Source organism: Neltuma alba, unplaced genomic scaffold, assembly GCF_004799145.2.
Source record: "Neltuma alba isolate B1F8T4 unplaced genomic scaffold, ASM479914v2 tig00010229_pilon, whole genome shotgun sequence".
Taxonomy (NCBI): Eukaryota; Viridiplantae; Streptophyta; class Magnoliopsida; order Fabales; family Fabaceae; genus Neltuma; species Neltuma alba.
This window is the reverse complement of record NW_021635161.1, coordinates 811,139-834,669: the sequence shown is the minus strand read 5'-3', so window position 1 is coordinate 834,669 and position 23,531 is coordinate 811,139. Positions and strand designations below refer to the sequence as shown.

Sequence of the window (23,531 nt, the reverse complement as noted above, 5' to 3'; positions counted from 1 at the left end):
ATTCAATGACAGTCATAGAGATTTAAAATAAAAAATGATATATGAAAGTTAATAAGTACTTGCATGTTGCAATCTCCAAAATTAAAACCTATATTTTTTCAAAAAAAAAAAATCATATATTCTGACTTTAAAGTTTTAAATTTTAAACCTTCTTAACCTATTATTAAACTTAAGTTTTCTTTTCTAGATGAGAATTTATTATATATTATTCGAACTTAAACCAAGAGCCAATTATAGAGCCTGACATGTTGGTGCTGTCAAATAAGAGAAGATCATTCATGTGTTTTCTGTGATTTGCAAGAGTGACCTTTTTCTAATTCCATGGTAGGAGGAATGGAATATTCCTTAGTCATAGCTATCAAAATATCAATATTGTCACAAATCGTGATTGGCACATAAGGATTTATGTTATTTGACTACCTTTTTTTTTTTTTTTTACCAATTTGACTATTTCTATTCTAGCTTAAAAAATTAGTATTCATCTGATTCTGAATATAAGGCATAGTTTGAGACTAAATTTTAGTCTTAAATATAAGATTTTTACTCTATCTTTTATATATTATTATTATTGTTATTATTGTTTCCTATAAAATGATCAAACTTTATTTTAAAAAAACAAAATAATTACTCACTCTAAAGCACATTCCATGGTTATTGAGCAGGTATAGGTTGAGAACTAAATTAAAAGGAAAAAAAAAAAAAACACCCAGCTAGAATAAGGTAGAGACACTATGAAGCTAAGGTTTAAATTTTTTCATATTACCAAAAAAAAAAATTTACTCAAGAGCTGTCCACATTTTTAGTTCTCGATATCAGAAAAATAAGTTGGATAAATATGATTAAATTCTAATACTTTTTTTGGCATCGGTTTAAGTTCTAACGCTTTAAATTTTTTTTGCCAGCAATACTTTAAATTCATTTATTTTGTGATAAATCAATACCTCAATAATATTTTAATACGGTATTAAATTTAAACTTTTTAAATCTAATCCAATGATTGAAAGAAAAAAAAAATGCTACAGTTGGCAAAAAAAAAACAAGAAGAAGAAAAAAAATGTTAGACGTACTGGAGTCAAATCTGGGAGCCAATTCTCAATATTCTGGTAACATGTAATAGCCCCTTACAAATATTTTGGTCATGACTTTGAGATCAAGTGCTTGAATCTCTTCTTCTATTAGTTTTACGTACTCTTTCTCTTTTAAATATAAGATTTTTATTTTAATATGTATAAAAATTTTATATTTAAAATTAGAAAAGTATTATCTATTTGATTTTCGTGCCGCGGGATTATGATTTGCCTGCGCACTGGGTTCTGAGTACTATTACAATAAACAATTTTAATTTAATAACTAATCAATGGAGACGATAGATGTTTCCTACTTTCTTTAGAGGGAAGAAAGGCTACTGTTCATTAAAGATTAAAGAATAACTCCGCCATCATCAGAAAAGCAAAACTTTTGCTTTTCAACGTTCATCGAGAATCCTACAGGAGTGTGGAACTTTCATCATCATTAATCTCTCTACCGGAGATTATTCCGAGGATAATCGCCCAAATCATGATTTTGGTCGATGGGGTTCCGTTTTCTACACATTTATCTTCTACATCTCAGGTACCCTTTTGTCCCTTTACCCCAATTTCTCATCATCCTCTTTCCCCGTCTTCTTTTTAAGTTGTCAAGGGAAACATCGACGCAATGGGAACCTAGAATCTTGGTGCAGCTCAGGTCGTTTATCCTATAATTCTGGCCAGTATGAAATGGGCTTTGTTTATATTAGGCATTTATGTTAACTTTAACGCAGTCTTCGGTGAAAGAGATGAAGGCTCTGGCTTAAAGGCATCAGTGTGCCAGTAGCATCACTCAAGTTCCCCCCTTCAAATCATGAGTTTTAATTTGTTATTGAAGTCAAAGCCATGGAGTTTGATATTTCTGCATCACGCGTTGCTTTAGGAAGTCTGGCTAATTATTATTTTAAGCCAGTGCCTGTTGTCTAGCTCTATGGAAGAATGCATGTTTGCTTGAAGTTACGCTTAAGTTTCATACGCTTGCCTTATGGATTGAATCGGATACTTAGGCTTATCATTTGACTTTGACGGTTAACAAGTCGGGGCACTTGTCTATGAATAGCCACGCCAATACCTACGAATTAGTTGGGCTGTGAATGGGGGAGACGGGTGATCGTAAGTTGAAGCTAGAAGCTGGTCAGCCCGGAAGTCGTGTCTTATTCGTAGAGAACTCAATAAAAAAGCATGATCTTTCTATATGCACATAGATAAACTTGTTAAGTACCTGACATTTGTGCTTGTGTACAGGGAATAGACACTTTACTTGCCTTGTTGGAGAATCCTTTTATTGTATCTGCCTCAAATTCTTTCAAGACAACCCCACAGCGGAAGTTTTCAGTTTCGGAAGAGTCTTGTTCTGATCGATCAAAATGGGTATATGTATTCCAGAGTGAATATGCGACCGTGGACCCTGCATTTGTTAATGTATTTACTCTTTTCCTTCTGTTCAATTTCACTTGGCAAATAACCCTAAAAATTTTTTCCCTTTTATAGAAGAGATTGTACATGTCCTGCTTATTCAATTTATTTTAAATCAGTCTATTTGAGCCTACAACTAGTAGTTTTTTCCTTGACCATTCAATCTTTGTTGGATTGTGAATGGCATCATTGGTGGAATTTATCCATCTTTGATTTTCCATGGATTCCTTTTTCCGCCCTCCCCCTTTCTTAAGGTTCCTGACAGGCTCCTTTCAGTTCCTTCTTCTTCTTTTGGAAGAAACTGACTGGAGAACGTGACATTTTAGTTAACTTTCAGCAAATAAATACCATTCAACAACTTCATGCCCTTACTGTTTTAATTATCTGATGATATCAGAGCGCTGAATACTATGATGCCAACGTATGTTGCAATTGTTTGTATTTGATTTCATCGTGCCTTCTTTTAACTTTATATTTATGTGCTTTCTACTCTCTCTGCATTGCTAGTATGTTGGCACTGATGAAGCGACAACATGTGTTGGCCTTGTCATTCGGAACCGGAGTAATGGGATGTAAGAATTAAGGATTAAGTCCTTTGTAGATAGAAAGTTGTCCGTATTTAAATTTCACTGATCTTTTTGTCTCATTTGTCTCATTTATTTTTTGGGCCACAGCCTATGTCTGGTTTATTATTTTATCTCTGTGTTGCAGGACATCACTGGCCCATATGGATTCACCTGAGATTGTTGATACAGGTCTTTCTCAAATGCTATCACTACTTGTTGATGACAATATGGAGACTGGGTTTGAGGCATTTTTCTTTTTCTGAACTTTTTCAATGATTTATTTTGGCTATCTGTACTTCTAGTCTCGTGGTGATACTTCAGAAATTATATTTGAACTGAAACTTTGTCTTATTTCAATAAAATGTAGGTACATCTGATTGGGGGTTTTGAAGATGTTTCACCAAAAGTCTGACCAGAGTCTTCTACTCCATTGATAATTTTCATTATATGTAGTTTTTTTTTTTCCTCAATCAGAATAATTGTTCAGTCTCTTGGACTTCTGTGCAGCATGCTAATGGTAGGACAGAATCAGAAAGTCATTCAGATTTGGAAGGTTATTCCTTTCCTCTGTGTACAAAAATTGTTCAAGCTTTATGCACAAGGGAAGAGACATTCCATCTTCAAACTCTCTGTGTCCTGGGGCATAACACCCGAAGGGATTCTGATGGAAATACATTCCCCATTTTCAATGGATTTGCGGTCAGCGCCTGCATTATTCACTCATGAATCTTGTTACTGTTTGCTTTCAGTTTGTTCATGATGTGAGATAAACCTCTTTCTTTCCATCTTTACATAAGAAAAATTCTCTTGCCTAAAGCACGTGGTGCTGGTTGCTCTGCCGGCTCTGCCTGCATACCTGTTGATCACTAATGGAAACTGTGATTGTTTTTTTTCCTTCTTCGAAGTTTGTATAATAACAGTTGTAGTATGTCTTGACCATTAATAAGACACAACCAATCGAAAGATTTGCTTATAGTGATATACAAACTTGTGCGTATAAACCAGATATGTTTTGATTTATTAGCACCTGACAGTCTAACATGCTTCTTATAAGGTTTCAGCGGCTAAAACATAAAGCTGGAAGCTTTTTTAAGATAATACTGGTTACAGTAACGAGATTGTAATACTGAATTCTGTGAGCAAGTTACTAGGTTCATAAATCAAAATGTTGTATCTGCAGAAATCAATTTCTATAACAGACGATGTTATCTAAATTTAAATCACATCCACATATCGCAAGGGTAAACTACTTATGGTTGCGTGGCTCATTTTGGTTATTCACAGGTTGTGAAAACATGTTACAGTTCCTTCTTTTAAATTTTAGCATGTACTCATACTCTGAATGGGATTTTGACATCTTAATCTTTTTCACCATTTCAGGTGGAAACTATGACGGGAAGAGTCATTCCAGCAAGTTTTGATCGAACTTCTAGGTGCCCTGATGAAATTGTCAGGAGAATACGAGTAACTGCTTCCTTTGAAGATCCCAGTAGGAATGGCAAGTTACTGGAGACATATGACACTAAAACAGATCGGTTCATAATTGCTCCATGTCGCTGGTAAATTGTGGAAGATTTTAACTTCATCTTGAACATCTGTGTGTATAAATTGTTGTGTATTGTTCATAGTCCGTAGCTGAATGAAAAACAAGCACTCAATCATGCTACACTGGTGACAATTATTTTATGGCAATCTGTAGCATCTCTTTGATTAACTAATACTGAAGCTTCTTCTGCTGGCCTCTTCTGATTTAGGACTCTTCGACAATATCATATTGCTTCCACGCTAATTCATCATTCTGATTCAGAAATTCTTTCAATGTGTTCTACCTCACCTGATGCCGAAGGCCCAGATTTTGTTGACAGCTTGAGAAGGTAAAAACACTTCGATTCAATAATAATATGAATAATTGCCAACTATTTAAGTGCTTAAGGAAATATAAGTTTTCATTTCTTGAACACCACTCTCGCACATTTACACTTGCTATCTCACTGGTTGATGTAGTGTTCATATTTTCCATCTTCAGGAAGTGGAATTATTTGATTGAGCATCCATCCTGGACAGAAACCTTCCCCAGGAAGCAGCCTCGCATTTTTGAGAGGACAGCTGATGGAAGCTGGAGAAGGTGCTGATGCACTCTAAAGTTGCCAATCTGTCCCCATAATTAGACAAGCTTCTGCAATGTCATGTTTCAGGGTCCGACATGGATTGATTGGATTCTTTGTCTGCTAATTGAAATGCTCTCCTGTCACAGGATATTTCATTTGTGGTGAATTTAAAATGATAACCAATAAAATTATATGAATGTGTTTCCTCAGAATTTTACTTTCATTTGTTCTATAGTGTTCTCCTCTTTTTATTCTCACCCCGCCTATTTTTTTCCTCCCAACTCTTCTTCCTATCTAAATGGAGGCTAAGGAATTCTTACCTAGAAGCTTGGTTTGGAATGGGAAAAACAAAAAAGAAGAAAATACTAGAAATTAATGTAACATTTGCTCTTACGGTAGACTGAATAATCGGGTAACGGATCTCTTATCCAGCGATTTCTTTGGTATGAGAAGTCAGGAAGCATCGTGGGAACAATGAGCTTTTTGGACTAAAGGGTATTTGGTAATTACAAAAAGTATTTTTAAAAAGTGTTTCAGGTAAATCATGACAAAATTATGTTCATATCTTTTCATAAAATTATTTTTAAAATCATAGTTTAGTTTCTTTTCAAATTATAAGAGTCAAACATACAAACTTTTCATGGGCGGCTGAGAACAAATTCATCTCCATATCAAAAATCGGAATCTCTCTCTCTCGGGGTGTTTGGATGAAAAATAAAACATGATTTTAAAAATATTTTTATTGTATACGAGACAAATATGTGGAGGAGTTTGTTTTGTTTTGCGGAAAAATGCTTTTAAGAAGTACTTCTACATGCTTCCAAACACTTCCTTGTCTCTCATTTTAAGTGCGGCTGGGAACAAATTCATCATGAAGGAGAGAATCGGAATCAATTCATCCAGATGAGGGAAACGTGTATATATAAAATATTGCCATGAAGAAAGCGGGTGGAATAATCTGGAAAGAGATATTAAGAATATCATTTACTGAGGTGCTTTGTTTGGTGCTCGTATAGTTGTATCGCCATGGATTCAGTGGAATCAGTTTGGGTGTTCCGGCGATCAGTACTCAATTTGGACGGTCTAAGTTAAAATGGGATGATCTAGATTTAATATAGTTTTATTTTTATATTTTTTATAGTTTAATATTTTAATGCATACAAAATTTAAAATAAGGATTAATTTTTGACAGTCAATTTTTTATAAAATGATTTTTTATTTAAAAATTATCAACTAAAAATTTTAAATCTAAATTATTAAAATTATATTTAACTGGGTAAATCTCCCTGTAACAATAAGCATTACGGTGCTTATCCTCACTATAAACACCAAGACCGGTTTGGCATGGCCGTTGGAGAAAGTAAAAAGAATAGGATTTGGTTTTTTTTTTTTTGCGTAAATGGATTTAGATAAAATAGTTAAAGTAACTGGTGGCTTAGAAATGATACTTCGTCTTCTTAATATAAGAGTTTGTTGATTGATTTGAATAAATTAAGAAAATTAGTTAAGTTAGTTATTTGTATTAAATAAGTCTTGTTTTTTCTAAAATAACTTTATTAATCATGTGTGTTAGTTAAAACTATCATTTGATGAAACTTCTAATATGTGTAACTGCTACAAGGATTATCTCGAACAAAAATAGATAAATATAAAACAAAGTGGATTAGAATATTATGTTTAGAATCAAGTTAAATGTCAAACTAGCTCTTATATTAAGAACCAAAACTAGTAATATATAAATAGATTTTGATTTTTTTTTAAGGCTAGCAACTAGTATCTCCTCTTAGAAATAATCGTGTTTGAAGTATTATTGGTCATAAAAAATAGGCACATTGGCGAAGAACATTGTTCGCAATATTGTGGGCACCTAACCCTTCTACTGGACGGCTAGACCCAATCGATTATGGATTTTGCTTTCGAAGTGTGACGTGTTTGCGAAAGGAGCATAAAGTCCTAATGGGCGAAACCCAATTAGTAGTGGGCTCAAATAATTAATGTTTGAAGCCCAGATTGCAATATATACTAAAATAATTAATATAAGGTAAGGCGTGCAAAGAATTAATAAACAGTTTCAGTGAAATAACTGTGTAGATAAGTCTCATCATTTAAGTAATTAGAATTAATAAACAATTAAATCTAAAGCATTTGCGTAAAATTTAAGATGAAATAGCATTGTTCACAATTTATAAATAATAAATAAAGTAATTTGTGGCTCCTTTTTTATTTTACATTTTATATTGTTTCATAGAATATTGATATTGAAAAATGGCCCTTCAATTTCACATAAAAAAGACTGAGTAATTAGAAGTGCGCAGAGGACAAATCAGTTTGGCCATGAAATTAGAGAGCTTATTCTTGTATATTCTGCATGAAGGCAAACAATACATACATATATATATATACAAATATATATTGCCATCTGCAAAGGGAATCAATTCTCTGCTCAATTGAAGATAATGAAATGACAGCTTCTTGGAATTTCTTAAGGGGACATTTTCATATATGCAAATTGATATACTTTCCTAATATCTCTTTTATATTGCAATTTGTCCTATAAAATATATCTTATATTTGGTACTGGAAAGTATAATATATTTGTGTTTTTGTATTTGTGTGTGTATGCTGATTTTTTTTGGGTTGGTGGCCGGAGTTTACAACACCGTCCAATGTGGATTTGAGCATTAGTGCACAAAGAATCCAAGTGAATGGAAAATGAATTAATTCGGTGCCCATCACACTGCTTGGAATTCGTCTTTTCTTGCAACATAACATAAAATATTACTCCAACAAGCACCCGTATATGCTTTTTTTTTTTTTTTTGAGAAAATCAGTTTGTTTGGAACCGGGTAAACTAACTTCTAGAAAATCACTTCAGATTCAAATTAGATGGAAAAAAATATGTTTGACATGACGTAAAAGGCACCTGATTTTCCCCCCAAAAAGGCAGTTGAAGTAACTCCCCCCCCCATATATGACTTTCTGACCTTTTTTTTCTTTTTTTTAATTTAAATTTTCTGAGACTGAACTTTTAATATACTATCTTCAGTCCTAAATATAAGAGCTAATTAACTAATTTGAGTAGATTAAGAAAAAAAATTAAGTTAGTTATTTGTAATAAATAGGTATTCTCTTTCTAAAATATCCTTGTCAATCAAGTATATTGGTTAGAACTACTGTTATTAGAAGGACTTCCTTGAAAAAAAATACATAAATATAAGAGACAAAATGGATTGGAATCTTATATTTAGAACCAAAATAAAAATCAAATAACATATTATATTAAGGACTGAAGGTAGTATTATTCAAACATGTTTTTTGTCAAAATCACTCTTTTTTAATAAAAAGTACTTATACAGCATAAATCACATTATATAAAAATAAGATGAAATAAAAGTTATTTTTGTCAATGTTAATTTAAACATGCCCTGACTTAATACACTGATAAAATTTAAGAACTAATTTGAAACTAAATGAAGACTACACGAAGTAAATGATTAATTTTCTCATGTTTTCTGATGCTAAGTACCAGAAAAAAGCAGATTCAAAGGGTATGGTCCAAACATGATGGGAAGAAGAAGGGGGAAAAAAAACAAAAAGTATATTCCCACCCACCAATTATTATCAGACAAAATAATAATATTTTTTCAAAAAAGAATATTTTTGGCCCTCTATATATAGGATGTCTGAAGTGTCATCGGAGCAACAAGCAAACAAGTAAACCTTATAAGCCCCTTTGAGAGAGTCTGCATATCATCAGAAGCAAGCCATGGCCTCCATGCAGTGCTACAGAAGTTGCAGTGAGACCTGCGAGACCAAACACCATGGCAACTCGTCACTCACCCACAAGGTCTCTGACATGGTTGGCAGGGTCCTCCATGGCGGCAACCAACAACAACCTTACCCCCACCACCACAACGCCAACCAGCCTCTCTGCCATGGTCAGTCTCTGCCAGTTCACCACCACAACAGCAACCAGGCTCTCTGCCATGGCCAGTCCCTGCCAGTTCACCACCACAACAACAACCACCACCAGATGGGTCAGTATGGCCCCGGCGGTGGCCTAACTCCGGCCAACTGCGGCACCGGTGGATATGGCGGCTATGGAAGTCACGGCCACCACAACAACGCATGTTCAACTGATCAATATGGAAACGTTCACAAGGCGACCATGAAAGCTAAGCACGGCTCTCGCTCTCACCGCAACCACAACAAGCACCGTGACGGCAACAGGAGCTGCAGCGACGCCAGCAGCGGCAGCGACTCCGACTGAATCATCAACTACAAAAGTTGGGAGGCGGCGGGGGGCAGAGGACGACGATGATATAATTAAATATCTTGAAGCCTCCCAGCTGGGATGACGATGAGTCTGAACGTATAACTTCTACCACAACTACTACTAAATAAAAATAAGTCACTCCAAATAATGAAGCCACGCCTGTTCGTTGGCTTTTGGTTCTGTGCTCATGTATGGTGTAATGATGTATCATGACACGTTATAATTATAATTTTAATGAGAGACGACGTCGTTTGCTGCACAAAATAAACTGACGAAGGCATTGAGTAGCTAGTTATAAAGATCAATCACCGTACTCATACATCAGCTATGAGTTATGTGGCTTATTGATCAATTAATCATACAATGCTAGCTAGAGAAGCTCACATCTGGTTGCATAGACACATATTTTTCCATATACTAGCTCCCTCGACATTAACATAAAATTTGGTTTGACTTTTATTTCAATCCTAAATATGAGATCGCAATCTACTTTGTCCTTCGTATTTATTTATTTTTTTAAAAAATAGTTCTTATACTAATTACATATGTTGAAAGTTTTATCCAATAGTAGTTCTAGATAATACATAGCAAAGGTATTTTAGATAAAACAATACCTATTTATTACAAATAACTAATTTAACAAATTAAATTTTCTTAATCTATTTAAATTAGTTAACTATTTCTTATATTAAAAACCGACATGAAATACGAAATTATATAGAATTTATAAATAATATCATTATGATCAATTTTATATTCTATATTCATCGCATTCACATTATATTAATTAGTATGGTTTTAGTCCAATTCAATTAGGGATTTGGATTCTATCAATTATTTATGATTTGATAAGTCTAATTACCCCCCCCCCCCCAAAATAAAAAAAACCACAAAAAGCACACTTTCAATATCATTAAACCATGAGTCTAATTGTCGGTTGATTGAACTTTGAATTCATAGACGAGCAACGCTATTCTCTGCTTTTCAAATGTCATACTGATCGCGCCTTTCAAATATCCCCTCCATCATGCCTGTCGATCCTAATCGCGCCACCACCGTCAATGCCACCGCTGTCGCAACTGCGCTCTCTGCTGGCTTTACATCTGTTACCGCCGACACAGCCACCACAATGGTCGCGCCTTCTCGTTCTTTGATGAGTTCACAACCATCGTCACCTACACCTACATCTCCACTCCCTCAACCTCCTCCTCATCCCCCCCAACTCCACAAAGCCCTCCATTTCCCATCTCAATCCCTCTACGCAGCTCAAGCGCTCCCTGTTCGATCCCCAAACTTCCGTCCCAATTCTCAATTGTCCGTACCCCCTGTCCCCAAAGGTATCTGCCCCTTTTCGACGGATCAGATGGTCGCCGTGTCGACCCACGGTGGCAGTGGTTACGTGCCTCCGTCTCTTGTATTTCCCCATCATGTTCGGGCCAGGAGTTCGCCTCAGTTGGATTACTTGAACCATCCGTTGATGACTGGTCTGCACAATTCACGGTACCCACATCTGGGTTCTGCTGTTAACGGTGTCCCGGTTTCGTCACATACGAAGGTTTGACAGTAGATGCCGCTGCTTCTCGTTGGTCACAATTTTTTGTCTTATAACTGACTGTAGAAGAATAATAGGCCGTTCCTTAGATCAGTATCACAAGCTTCATTCAATCTGAATTATCAGGCTAATTATAAAGCTTTCTGTTCCCTCTTTGTTTTAGGTTGCTCCTCGAGCTACAACTTCTAATGGCGATGGCTATAAAGATAGAAGGTTAGTTTGCACTTGGTATTTCATATATACATTTTCCTATTCTGTCATTTTTTCCCTGAGCTAAGGTAGTCGAATTGATAGCTCCATGATGTGTTTCTTAGGGACAGAAGCAGAGATCACAATCTTATCATCGTCAAAGGGAGAAATGTGAGCACACATTCCTTGAGATCGGTTTTTATGTTATGCAATTTAGATGTCCCACAGTAGAGGGATTGCCGTACGATCTGGAGAAATTCACTTACATTCGATTTCTGGTGACAAGAAATTCTTTTGTTTTGTGTGAAATAGAATAAAAGATACATTGACTTAGCATTTTATCTTTCTGTCACGGTTTTTTTTATTGCTTTTGCTTTTGTGTTCAATTGTTCATTACATTCCATTTCAAATTTTTAGGTCAGAATAACAGAGGATGCTTCTCTGTATGCGCTTTGTAGATCATGGTTAAGGAATATTACGTATGAAGATTGGCAGGTATGACTTATTTTTCGAACTTCTTATTTAACCATTTCGCTTCAGCTGCTGAGTTCATGCACGTAAATCTGACTTACTAAGTCTTCCACCATATTCCCAGATTGATCATTTTTAAAATTTGAGGAAAAGATGTTATCGCCCATGGTTACTACATTATAGATTATACACTCTTTTGACATTTTGTGAAAACATCAACTATGGTCAAATTATTGCTATGTTTAAGCTTCCATTTATTTTTAAAGAATTCCTTGAGAAACTTATTCAAGTTCAATTCTTAATGGATTCCATAATTCAAGTTTATCATTATATAGAATTTGTTATTATTTAGCAGTCCTCGTTTAATTGTAGTTTAGTTCGTTCTTTGCATAGTTATAAATAAGGGGGGAGGGGCTCCTGTGTGTGAGAGGGTTAGGCGTGCGCGCAAAACCATATTTCTGAATTTTACATGGTATTAGAGTCTTTTTGTCAGAGACCAAAAAAAAATTAATAGCCTTTCAGTATATTGTATTTTTCAGGTCCTGAGCTCAGCTTCTTCTCCAGTAAATATCTGTTCCTCAAGTATCTCCAGCTAGCTCTGGTACTTGATTCTTTTCTGTTTTTTGACAAGGTCCTTTTGGACCAGAGAAAGTTTCATCAACCTCAGAACCCTTATTTGTAGCATTCTTAGTGCGTTAGAGCTATTGAGCATGATGAGATGCCCAAAAATGGATGAATGGCCTTCCCAACATCTTTTCGATCATTGGTTTTGTGTGGATTGTGATGTTTCACGGAGTTCTGGGTTTTCCTGGAGAAGGAAAAAAGCTGAGATTAAGGTTTTGGTGTTTTCATTTGTTGTATTGTTTGAAATCTTATTAAGGTTGCTGTAATTTTTGGTTATATTTTCGTCCAATCGCAAGTTTTTGGTTTCGCTAAGAGCTTGTTGCTCAGCAGGGGTAATTTCTTATTGCACAAGTTTATTAACTTCTTTGTTAGGTTGAGTTAAAATTAATCAAAGACTTCAGCCCTAGTATGTTTGGGTACTCAGGGATAGCAGCCTTTGTAGTAAAGACTTGTTGGGAGAAGGACGAGGGGACTACTCAGGAGAAGTAGATGGAAGTCTAGTCTTTCCAAAAGTTGGCTGGATATAGTTAGCTTGTAGTTTTTTCCTTGTGATTTACCATGGCTAGTTGTATTGCTTATCATAACCAATGGCATTCTTTTGGAGATTAGTTGATGGTTACCTTTTATCTTTTATGTATATTTTCATTCATATTTAATATCTCATATATCACTATACTTTGTAGGTACAACAGAAAGATGTCATAAAGGAACTTCCCAAACCCTTGCCAGCAGCATCAGTGATGTGCAGTTATATGTCGAACAAGAAAGTTGAAGAAGAGCAAGAGGTAAAGTTTTCTTATCAGCTTTTAATCTAGGCATTCAAAATTCTGTCGAATGAAAAGCTTTATTTACATGAAAAATGGGAGAAAACATTTCTTCAACACAACTAGCCTTGTTGAACAAGTTTGATAGGACAACTCAGTTCTTGTGTAGTTTTTAGTGGTGCTTACATCAAAAATAAAATTATTTTACTAATCAATTCTTATCTGAGAATTGATATATGCTCAGTTTTGCTTCCAGGATGAGAAATCTGTTGAAAACTTGACTCCACGAGATATATTGCAGTGGCATATCAAGCGTTCTAAAAGGGTCAGAGGAAGGTAAGGTTTCTACCTTTTTCTTTGGGGCTTACCTTATGATTTATTTAGTCATTGTACGTATTTAAGGACTGCCGTCGGCACATTTCATGACCAAGTTGACATAATACTTTAAACATGCATTTATCTATAGTGATACCATGACGTATGCCCCAATAAACCTATATTAGAAATATCTGTATTTTGGTTTTTCTGTTAATACATTATATATATTATATTGGTATTTCAACATGATAACGTTGGGGATTTCATGTACTCTCATACTTTTATCAACATATAAACATGTACATATTTGCGTGCATGTTTGTTTACTTTCACATTCGCGTTGTTTACAAGTTCTATTTTAATAAGAGTAGACCTCTCCTTATCAAAGCAAATTCTACAAGTACTGTGTTTCAGAACTTCTGACGAAAAACAATATATGAAGTATCACTTGCAGTGATTTTATGTTTTTACAACTCCTTAACTGTATTTCTTCTCCAGGGCCATTATTCAAAGAAGCCACAAAGTGCTCAAGGAAGTACTTAAATCCTCTTTCTTACCTTTGATTAAATACAGAATAAGATTGCTTCTTGTTTGAGATTGATTCAGAATGTTTCATTCAGCCAGCATTTAATTACACTGTTCCTACATGGTCTGGTGGCCAAATAGAATGATAGATTTTGACATGCATGCTGTCTTCATTGTTTACAGATTAAGGGAAGAACGATTACGGCGAATTTCAAGATACAGAAGTAGGCTCTGCCTTCTGCTTCCTCCCCCTCCTGAAACAGTTCAGAAATGACACAGCTGCTGGGAACTGAGCTTGCTGGCTTCGCAAACTTTGGGGTGATCAAGTTACTTATTATAGGCATGTTAATTCCGTATTATGCATGTGGGTTCTTCAAGAGTGGAAAGCATAAACTGGTCGAAAAGCTGATGAATATGATGCAAGGAAGTGATATGTTTGTTTTGTCGAGATACGTTTTTCTTTCATGAATTACTCCAACAGATATGTATGCCCCCAGCTTCACATACAGAAGTCTGTTTTGAGACTGAATGGAGCATTCAGATATTCTTTTGATTTCGTCTATAGGTCCTCCACCAGTAAAAATCACTGATACTAGCTATTATTTGAATGAATAGCAGTTACTTACTTATGGTTTGTCTCTTCCTAGAGGGATAATGACTATATTTTCTTGTACTAAGGCCAGATGAGTTCACCTAGATGTTGTGGATACAATGTCTGTTTCTGCTAGGTGATTGTAAATAAAACTTTGTATGTATATTCGGATTTAGTGATGGCGATTAGGGTTGGAAACAGGCCAGGCGGCCTGTCAGGGGCCTATGGCCTGGCCTGTATTTGGCCTGGCCTGGCCTGGCCTGTTTCTCAAAAAAGACAGGCTCAGGCCTGTTTGAAGGCCTGTTTAGTTAAACAGGCCAGGCTTAGGCTTTTTAAAAAGCCTGTTAAGCCTGTTAGGCCGGCCTGAGCCTGTTAAGAATTTATAATTATAATATATGAAAAAATTAATTAATGCTATTATTGTTAATGTGCTCTTTTAATTTATTTTTTAATTTTAATATATAGTTAATAGCTTAATCTTTTCTTAGATTTTGAAGTTTAGATGACAAGTGAAGATAAAAATATAATTTAAAATAATAATATCAATAAATAATGTGATTTTTAAATCTTAAAAATATAAAGAAAATAGGAAAGAAAAATTTTGTTCCGAGAATGATAAATTAACTAACTTACGTATTATGTTAATTTAAGTATGATATCCTCTTTATTCATTATAAAATTAGTATTTTTTTCCTCTTTATTTATTTGTCTCAATTTTAATTTTGTGTGTGTACTTAAACGTAGTCTTATTCCAAATTTTAACATATAATTACAATTAGTTTTCAATAATATTCTTATAAATTATAATTAAGATTTAAAATGGTACTTATGATACTAAAATTTAAATAAAAGACAAGACTAAAAATTAAATTATTATGTACGTTTTTTTAATCTTAGCTTTTTTAAAAAAATAATAATTATAATTTGAATTTTTTAAAAATACAGGTCTTTTAACAGGCTTCAGGCCAGGCTCAGGCTGAAAAATAAGCCTGTAACAGGCCACAGGCCAGGCTCAGGCCAATAGGCTCCAAAACAGGCCTGGCCTGTTAAGAGCAAGGCCTGGCCTGGCCTGTTTCCACCCTTAATGGCGATCTCTGGAACTCGTGTAATCACTCTTTATTTGTCCTTTTTTTTTTGTTTCTATCTGTAGTTAGTTTTTTATGTTCTCTTCAGCAGGGACATCTAGCTTTGCCATGTCGGTGAGACTTGTGGGAATGAACCCCAAAGGCTTTGACGCTAGCTAGCTTAATGAAAGCTGTAAAATTCCCAAATTTTGGAAAGATTCCATAATAACTCATGGTAAAAAAATATGTATTTCATAAATAATTCAGGCTGCAGTTTGAAGATGAAGTGAACATTGAGTTATATCTCATCACTTGGATCCTCTCAATTCACTAGTGATAAAATAAAATAATGATAGTTAAAATGTGGAGTACTAATCATAATTAATTTCATTTATATTTGCTATATGGTAGGGGCTTTTTAGTTAATTCATCTTTAATCAAAACAAATAATGTGAATCACATAATGAAACGTACAGTTTCCAGGAACACTAGTTCAAATAAAGTTGACAACAAGTGCATGGCATTAATTTTCCAAACAATATTAATGTTGTTTGGACTTTAATCTTGTTGTGTGGACCATAAATTCTTTGGCGTTGATTTCTTTTTTTCGTAGTTTCCCTAGTTATACGTAATTGACCAAACCTTTTATTATTTTTTCCTCTGGTGAGAAAATTTAAAAAAAAAAAAAGTCAAGTACTTCCATTTTGTGTAGTACAAAGAAATTGACTTATTTTGGTGTACTTGAGCCAGAAATAAGTGGGTTGGCCTTTCCCAATCAAAAATGGTGGCTAAAATAGTTCAAAAGTTATATCTATTTTTTTTTTCAAATTTCTTGTTAAATAGAATATCAAAACTATCACTCAAGTGAATCTCAAATTCAACTTAAACTTATCATTTAGGTAGGTATTGAGCCAAAATTTCTCACGGGCAAAAATTTCATCAAAGAATCGCATAAAAAAAAATGATCTTATAAAAAAAATGGAAAGTGACTCCTTATGAATTGAGGAGATGTACATGACATGCAAGGAAATAATGAAACTACTTCCTCCAATCTTTTAAGACTTTGTTTGATTTTTATTTTGGTCCTAAATTGACCAAATCTTTTGTTATTTTTTCCTCTGGTGAGAAAATTTAAAAAAAAAAAAGTCATGTACTTCCATTTTACGTAGTATCATAAAATCGATTAATCTATTGTGAGTAAACTAAAGTCTAGAAGAGCATAGGTCAATGAAATGAACTCCAGGGGAAAAAAAAAAAGGTTTTGAAACTTATTTTTCATCTTTTTGCCAAAATGAAGAATCTTCTGAATTGGTTTCTTTTTTTTTTTTTTTTTGCCGATATGATGAATTATTGGCTGTGAGATTTGGGTTTTCCAAATAGGCAGTGAAGTCTGTGGAGATTGACGTGGCTAATGGGAATTCAATTCTCACAAAGATTTTGAGGAAGAACAAATGTTTTGTCCTCGTACGCAATCTGTGACTTTAATTTCACAATTGACTCAGCAAATTTGTTTGGATTCCACAATTTTTTATCTTCCTTTTTTTGTTTTTACCAATAAACGCAAAAGTAAATGGACCCATATTCTATCTGGAGACTATTCTATTTTTTGAGTCCATATCTGCCACGCCTTCACAGTAATTAATTTATTTTTAATAAAGTGATTGGGGATATCAGAGAGAGGGTAAAGAGAAAGAAATCAATTACTATCTATCAGTACTATTTTCTTTTTTACATAGCATATTTTATTTTATTTTTAAAAAAAATTGATGAATTAAGCTCATGACTCATAAGGATACAAGCCTATGGCTCAAAAAGCTCTTATAGGAGCAAATTATCAACAAAGTTTCGTAGCAATAACATAACATGATTACTTCTAGATATGAGATTGTGGTAAATGAAATAGTTGTTAGAAAAAAATTAAATAGTTGGTACTATCTCCAATCCTTAATAAGTTAATATAAAAGCTGATTGACTAATTTGAGTAGACTAAAAAAATTAGTTAAATTAGTTATTTGTAATAAATAAGTATTGTCTTTCTTAAAATATTACTAATCAAATGTATTGGCTAGACCTACCATTATTACAAAAACAACTTTGAAAAAAATGGATAAATATGATAAACAAAGTAGATTATGGTCATATATTTAGAACCAAAATAAGAGTTAAATGAGTTCTTATATTAAAGACCGAAGGTAGTATTTCTGATCATATTTTATACAATTACCCAATATTTTGTATTATCATGTTAAATTTAAGCATTCTCATGCTTGATTGAGAGTTTTTTTTTTTTCTAACATAACTTGTTTTTTTAATTTATACGATTTGAATCATTGACCTTACGCAAAGGGAATCTAATTCTTTTCACTTCACATAACTATTATTGGTTTTCTATTGATATTACTGCGTTGGAGACATCTTTAAAAGGGTCTACTTTTTATAGCAATATTACTTGGAATGACAAGTCCTTAAGATTTATTTTTTTTAAAAAAAGGCATTAGAGATAATTGTACTATCATTTAAAATCATTTTTGGGGAAATTTTGCCAACCATTTTATTTAACCTAAATGCGCAATTATTGAAAATGAAAAGAATCCACACTAAAAAAAAAAGGCCAAACAGATTAGACTATCCCACATAAGAAATACTTGTTTGACCATAATCCCAAAAAGTTGAAAAAAAAACAAGAAAGAAAGAAAAAGAAGGTTTCTTTTTTTTTTTTCCACCAAAAAGAGGGTTTCATCAGAGAGGGGGGACACATAACCCCACCAAATTAAAGTTTGCAATATATATGGAATAAATAAGTAATAGGCTATATATTTTGATGGGTTTTATTTTTATGATGATAGATATAATAATTACACTAATCATAAACACCACAAAAAACCAAAACAATGACACCATCACACACCATCTAATTCCAACCACTACCATTAATTTTGAAAATTTTCAATGATCATGTTCTTTGTCTGCTCCTTCCCAAATTCCACTCTGAATCATTCTTCCTTTTGATTTTTTCCTCTCAAAACTTTCAATTAATAGATAAGCATCAAATTTGAAAGGTGTCCCTTAGTCAAAAAGCATGCCCATTACCATCTCAACCCTTATGTTCACTCTTTCTTTTTTTCTCTTTAATTATGTCATAATTGCTTCAAAATATATTCTATTTAAACAATTAATAAATTGCGTATCATAGTCAGGTATGACCAATTTAAGGACAAAACTTAACCAACAAAAATTGATCCAATTGTTAGGAATTTAACTTAACTATAACTTATAAAGTTGTGGATTCAAATCTCATTACCAATATGAGTCTATCTTGTTGAAAGGTGATTTATTTTTGTATTAATAATTTAATTTCAATACTTAATTATGTCAATATAATAGTCAAGCACAAATCCAACCGATTAATTTGACAGTAAAATCAGTAAACCGATCCTTACTCTAATTTGATTGACTAAAAAACAAAAAAACAAAAAAGGTGGCCTAAGAAATAGTGATAATAAAACTTATCTAACTCGTCAAAACTCATATGAATCAGGTTTTATGAAATGTAATTAAAGTTCACATTTTTGTAATGATATGATATTTTTGAACTTACAAAAATTCGTTCTAGTACATCTCTTCGGGAACGAAACGATAAGAGTAAGGGTGTGTTTGGGTGACAACCCAAACCATGGTTTGGGGAATAAATCACCCAAACACCCACCCAAAAACCAAAACCATGGTTTTGGGTCAAAACCATGGTTTTGGAAAAAGCAAAATTTTTTGCTTTGGAGAAAAAAGGGAGAGTGTGAGAGCCTATAGGATATGTATCTTGTTTTTTTTATAAACATTTTTTATAAACATATTTAATCTTATATTTTATAAATATATATACATATTAATTATTTATTAATTATATTATCTTATGTATTATTAATTATGTTGGTAAAAAATATATTATTAAAAATTTTATTCCTTCAAATTAAAATATATCATAAAATCTATTTTTTTTTGTAATTATCATATTAACTTATGTCTTTTTTTTAGTAATTTGTATATATAAAAAGTGCTTCTGATAACAACTATCCAAACACTCTCACTTCTCAGAATCACTTTTTTACAAAATCATTCTTCACAGAATCTATTTTCCCCAAAATCTATTCTTCAAAATCACTTTTCCAAACCACGGTTTGGTTTCATCCAAACACACCCTAAATACTATAGATGAGCAGAGGGCTAGAGAAAAAGAGGCTGGGTAAATAATTAATTATATAATTAAAAGATAAAATTTCCAAAAAAAAAGAAGAGATAATGTTAGAGTAATCAAAGCATTTGAGTGGCGGCATATGTAAGTGAAAAGTGACAATAATTGAAACAGAATTAAGTTTAAAATATTAAAAGGTAAATTTTGTGATGAAATTAAAAAAGTTGAATTACAGCACCAAAAATTTGCATTGAAATTACCATTAATTAAAATGTGTAAAAAAAAGAAGAAATTCAAGCCTATAGCTTAATTTATTTCCTCAACAAAAGATGCGCACTCTTTTATATCAATTATTTCATTTCCAAAAATTTTGTTTTTAAAATATTTTTATTATCTCTGTATCTTAAATTCCAATCATTAAATGGTAGAGATATATATTTTTTTAAAAAAAGTGATGCGGGTTCTCTACATATTACTGTAAATAATCATATGGATTATTTTATTTTTTACGGTATAGTTAAAAATGCTTTATATTTAAGAGTAGAAAAAGTATATTAGAATTGGTTGTGGGCTGAGTTTATTTTAATAAAAGTTTTAATCATTAATTTTGAAAGTGCATATCATTGCTAATTGCGTGTTGAAGATGGCAGCTGAACCACGACATGGTGTTTGGTGCCATTAACACACCATTGATCACATCATCTTTTTTGTTTCCATATGTGATTTTCTATTTTTTCCCTCATCATATGATATCATTTTTTTAATCATTTTATTCATTTAAACTTTAAAATTGTTGGCTTCCAATTAATCCCAACTAAGTCCGATGCTCATCAAATCAATCATAATTGGATAGCCCCACAATACATAATTTTTAAATCAAGTCAGTGATCACAGCTTAATCAATAGGATTAATAATAATAAAAAATCTCACTTAATATTAAGCTTCATACACTATGTATGTGTAAATATTATGCATGCCCTATTAATTATTTAAGAGAAAAAAACCACTGTTTGTCATGAACTTATAATAAACAATAACGTGAATGAGAAATAAATAATAAACCTTATCCTTTTTAAAGCTTATGATGACTCATTAAGATGCAATACCTACCATTAATAGTAAAGTAGATGAGTTAATGAGTGTGTGGTGGAGGCCATTCCTTGAATCTGGATAATACCTATACAAATTCATATATATGTTTTTATGATTCACCAGATTTGTCTTTTTTGTTGGCTTTCACGCTGCCCTCATCTATCACCAACCTTATCATTTTATGATCCATATACGTGTATTATATATTTATATATATAAGCATACGTATATGGATATATATATTTATATATATATATATGTTGACTTGGAAAATTAAAAGTGGGTTGATGAGTAAGCCATGCACCACCATTCACTCATTAATTAAGTGTATTTGTTATGATGAATTAAGCCCTGCTTTAATCTTATCCAAAACCAACCTTTATTTACTTTAATTTGTGTGGACAATTTGAGAAGAGATAATTAATTAATAATGCATAAATGCAAAAAGGTGCTTATGTATTTTCTAGGTATATCTGCGTGTGTCTATATGTGTGTGTTTGTTGACTAATTAAAATATCTCTTTATATGTAACCTATACTTGTCATTTCCTTCCTTTCACATCAAAATCCATATTTCCAACTCTCTTTGATCCTTCTCTTAGCTACTAAGGAACTCATCATCATGGCTTGCCTCTTTGTTTTGTTTTAATTAATAAAATAAGCAGACACTCACAGTCTAAAATTACAGGTTTTATCAAACTGCAACCTCCCACTATAAGAAAAATTTATATAATTAACAGGAATCTATAAAGTTATTGACATATATGTCTGCATGTACACACATCTTATAAGGTAATTTAGGCTTATGAGTCCGTTTTTTAATTATTTATAGTTGTCAATTTATTACATAAAATATATTAAGAAAACAAACCTTTTAAAATTGATCAATTAGTAGTATTTATAAAAATAAAAAGCGATCGTAAAAATGTATAATATCTATACTAGGTGGAAACAACACCTCAGTCCCATACATGGCCTGATTCTTTTTGCAACTTTTTTCTTCGTTCACAATGTTCAAACCCTTAAAAATATTTAAGATTTTTATAATAAAAACAATGTCTCAATCCTTAACATTATGAACTATTGATTCGAATAATAACATAGTTTTAGTTAAATCCTCAACTTAGCTTTTAAAAAAGGCCATCAAAATCCCTCCCACCTAATTACTGTAGCTAGTTTAATTATAAAGTCAATTAATTTAGCTATACACATGTTTGAAAGTGTCATTGGATGCCCCACTTGTGGCTCAGCTTAAACCTGTTTCCCACATGCAATAAATTTGTTTAATTTTGCTTTCACCAATCAATATCTGCAAACCACAATCTTTGCTAGGGTTAGGGTTTTCAGGTGCTTGTGGGGCCTCTTGGCCCCCTTCCCCACTTAACTACACAAAGAGGTAAAGGTGATTACCTCGGAATTGAACTCTCCTAACATAATTATTCACTTATTCTTCACCACTAATTATGCCAATAATCACTGTTTATGATTACAAAATAATCCTTAATTACATTAACATACCCCTCCACCTTATACATATCTCCATCGTAATCTTTGAAAAATTAATTATTTGAAAAGTCTGTATCACCAAAAGTATAATCACTAATCCTGTATCATATTTTAATATAATTTAAATTGATCAGATTCACGAGAGAGATAGATATCTACCTCTCACTTGTCCATATCACACGGTAATTTGAAAGCATATCCCATTATATTTTTTTAAGAAAAATACATCATTTTGAATAATTATATTAATAATACAATTCAATTATTGTTCTTTTAGAGTTACATCTCTGCTTGCTATCGCCTAATATATACACAAAAAATAATTATCAACTAATATTCTTATTACTTCTGCATTGAATAAGAGTTTGTGTAAGGATAGGATTTAAGCTCTGCATAACTTTTTAAAATAAAAATATTAAAAAATGTACATAAGTGAGTTTAACACCAGCATTTCAGACATTGAGTTTACGGTCTTTTCACTTTTATGTAATTTTTAACTCAATTTATTTTATTTAGGGTTAATATTGAATTTTATTCTAAAAGTTTCCGCTAAAAAGTAATGTTGGCTCGGAAGTTTAACATTAACAATATTAATTTTGACCGTTTATTGACCAATTTATGCTGAAGCGACTAGGGATGCCTTTTTTAAACTTTGTTAACAGGCTGGGACAATATTGATGCATTTTTAAACTTTTAGGATAACATTAAATCTAAACAAACTTACCGAGCAAAATTATTTTCAAGTAAAAACTTTCGGGCCTAAATTAGATCTTAACCTTGTATATACAACACTTTTAAGATGTTTAACCAAAATTAATTAAGAATAACCTTAAATCCCATTACCTTTATCTTAAAATTTAATCTTCTTAATTTTATCTTTGTTTAATATGCTTTTTAAGAAAGAAATAGTCTATAGAACAATAAATTAGGAATAAAATAGTATGTAATTACATAATAAATTTAATGAGGTGAGTTATGTTGAGAGGGGGAAAAAAAAAAACCACCCTTCCGAAGAGTAACATGTTGATTAGGAATAAAAGGCAGGAGTGAGGAATTGAAACGTGAAAGGAGAGGAAAGGTTGAATAAAATGAGAGGGTAATGGCGTGAAATGCAATAATGGGATGAGTTGAAGTTTGTAAGTTTGCATAGAGAGGTGATGTCAAGCTTTTTGGATTTGGCTTTGGAGTTCCAACGAGGATCCTTGTGGAAAATGG

General features: G+C 32.6%; 2 protein-coding genes across 3 annotated transcripts; both read left to right on the top strand.

Moving 5' to 3' along the window:
• The first annotated feature begins 1,391 nt into the window (after positions 1-1,391).
• On the top strand, positions 1,392-5,387 carry LOC114754992 (protein N-terminal asparagine amidohydrolase). Its single transcript, XM_028943860.1, has 9 exons — positions 1,392-1,611; positions 2,313-2,489; positions 2,991-3,055; positions 3,195-3,294; positions 3,417-3,455; positions 3,557-3,748; positions 4,430-4,608; positions 4,804-4,923; positions 5,076-5,387. The coding sequence occupies exons 1-9, from the start codon at positions 1,558-1,560 to the stop codon at positions 5,179-5,181; spliced, it is 1,032 nt and encodes a 343-aa protein (XP_028799693.1). The 5' UTR covers positions 1,392-1,557; the 3' UTR covers positions 5,182-5,387.
• Positions 5,388-10,168: 4,781 nt separating this feature from the next.
• Positions 10,169-14,654, top strand: LOC114754956 (E1A-binding protein p400-like). Of its 2 annotated transcripts, none has more exons than XM_028943812.1 (7): positions 10,169-10,933; positions 11,149-11,198; positions 11,300-11,345; positions 11,597-11,669; positions 12,953-13,054; positions 13,290-13,369; positions 14,060-14,654. In XM_028943812.1, the coding sequence occupies exons 1-7, from the start codon at positions 10,461-10,463 to the stop codon at positions 14,148-14,150; spliced, it is 915 nt and encodes a 304-aa protein (XP_028799645.1). In that variant the 5' UTR covers positions 10,169-10,460; the 3' UTR covers positions 14,151-14,654. The 2 variants fall into 2 exon arrangements, with proteins under 2 accessions (XP_028799645.1, XP_028799644.1); XM_028943811.1 differs by having other exon boundaries at positions 10,169-10,988; positions 11,592-11,669.
• The last annotated feature ends 8,877 nt before the right edge of the window (positions 14,655-23,531 follow it).

What these genes read in the sequence shown, in the direction of transcription:
- LOC114754992 (XM_028943860.1), top strand. Translation starts at nt 1,558, where the DNA reads ATGATTTTGGTCGATGGGGTTCCGTTTTCTACACATTTATCTTCTACA. An exon ending in CGGAACCGGAGTAATGGGAT is followed by an intron (nt 3,056 to 3,194) that starts GTAAGAATTAAG and finishes TCTGTGTTGCAG; the next exon opens with GACATCACTGGCCCATATGG. An exon ending in TTTGTTGACAGCTTGAGAAG is followed by an intron (nt 4,924 to 5,075) that starts GTAAAAACACTT and finishes TTCCATCTTCAG; the next exon opens with GAAGTGGAATTATTTGATTG.
- LOC114754956 (XM_028943811.1), top strand. Translation starts at nt 10,461, where the DNA reads ATGCCTGTCGATCCTAATCGCGCCACCACCGTCAATGCCACCGCTGTC. An exon ending in GATGGCTATAAAGATAGAAG is followed by an intron (nt 11,199 to 11,299) that starts GTTAGTTTGCAC and finishes TGTGTTTCTTAG; the next exon opens with GGACAGAAGCAGAGATCACA. An exon ending in TCTAAAAGGGTCAGAGGAAG is followed by an intron (nt 13,370 to 14,059) that starts GTAAGGTTTCTA and finishes CATTGTTTACAG; the next exon opens with ATTAAGGGAAGAACGATTAC.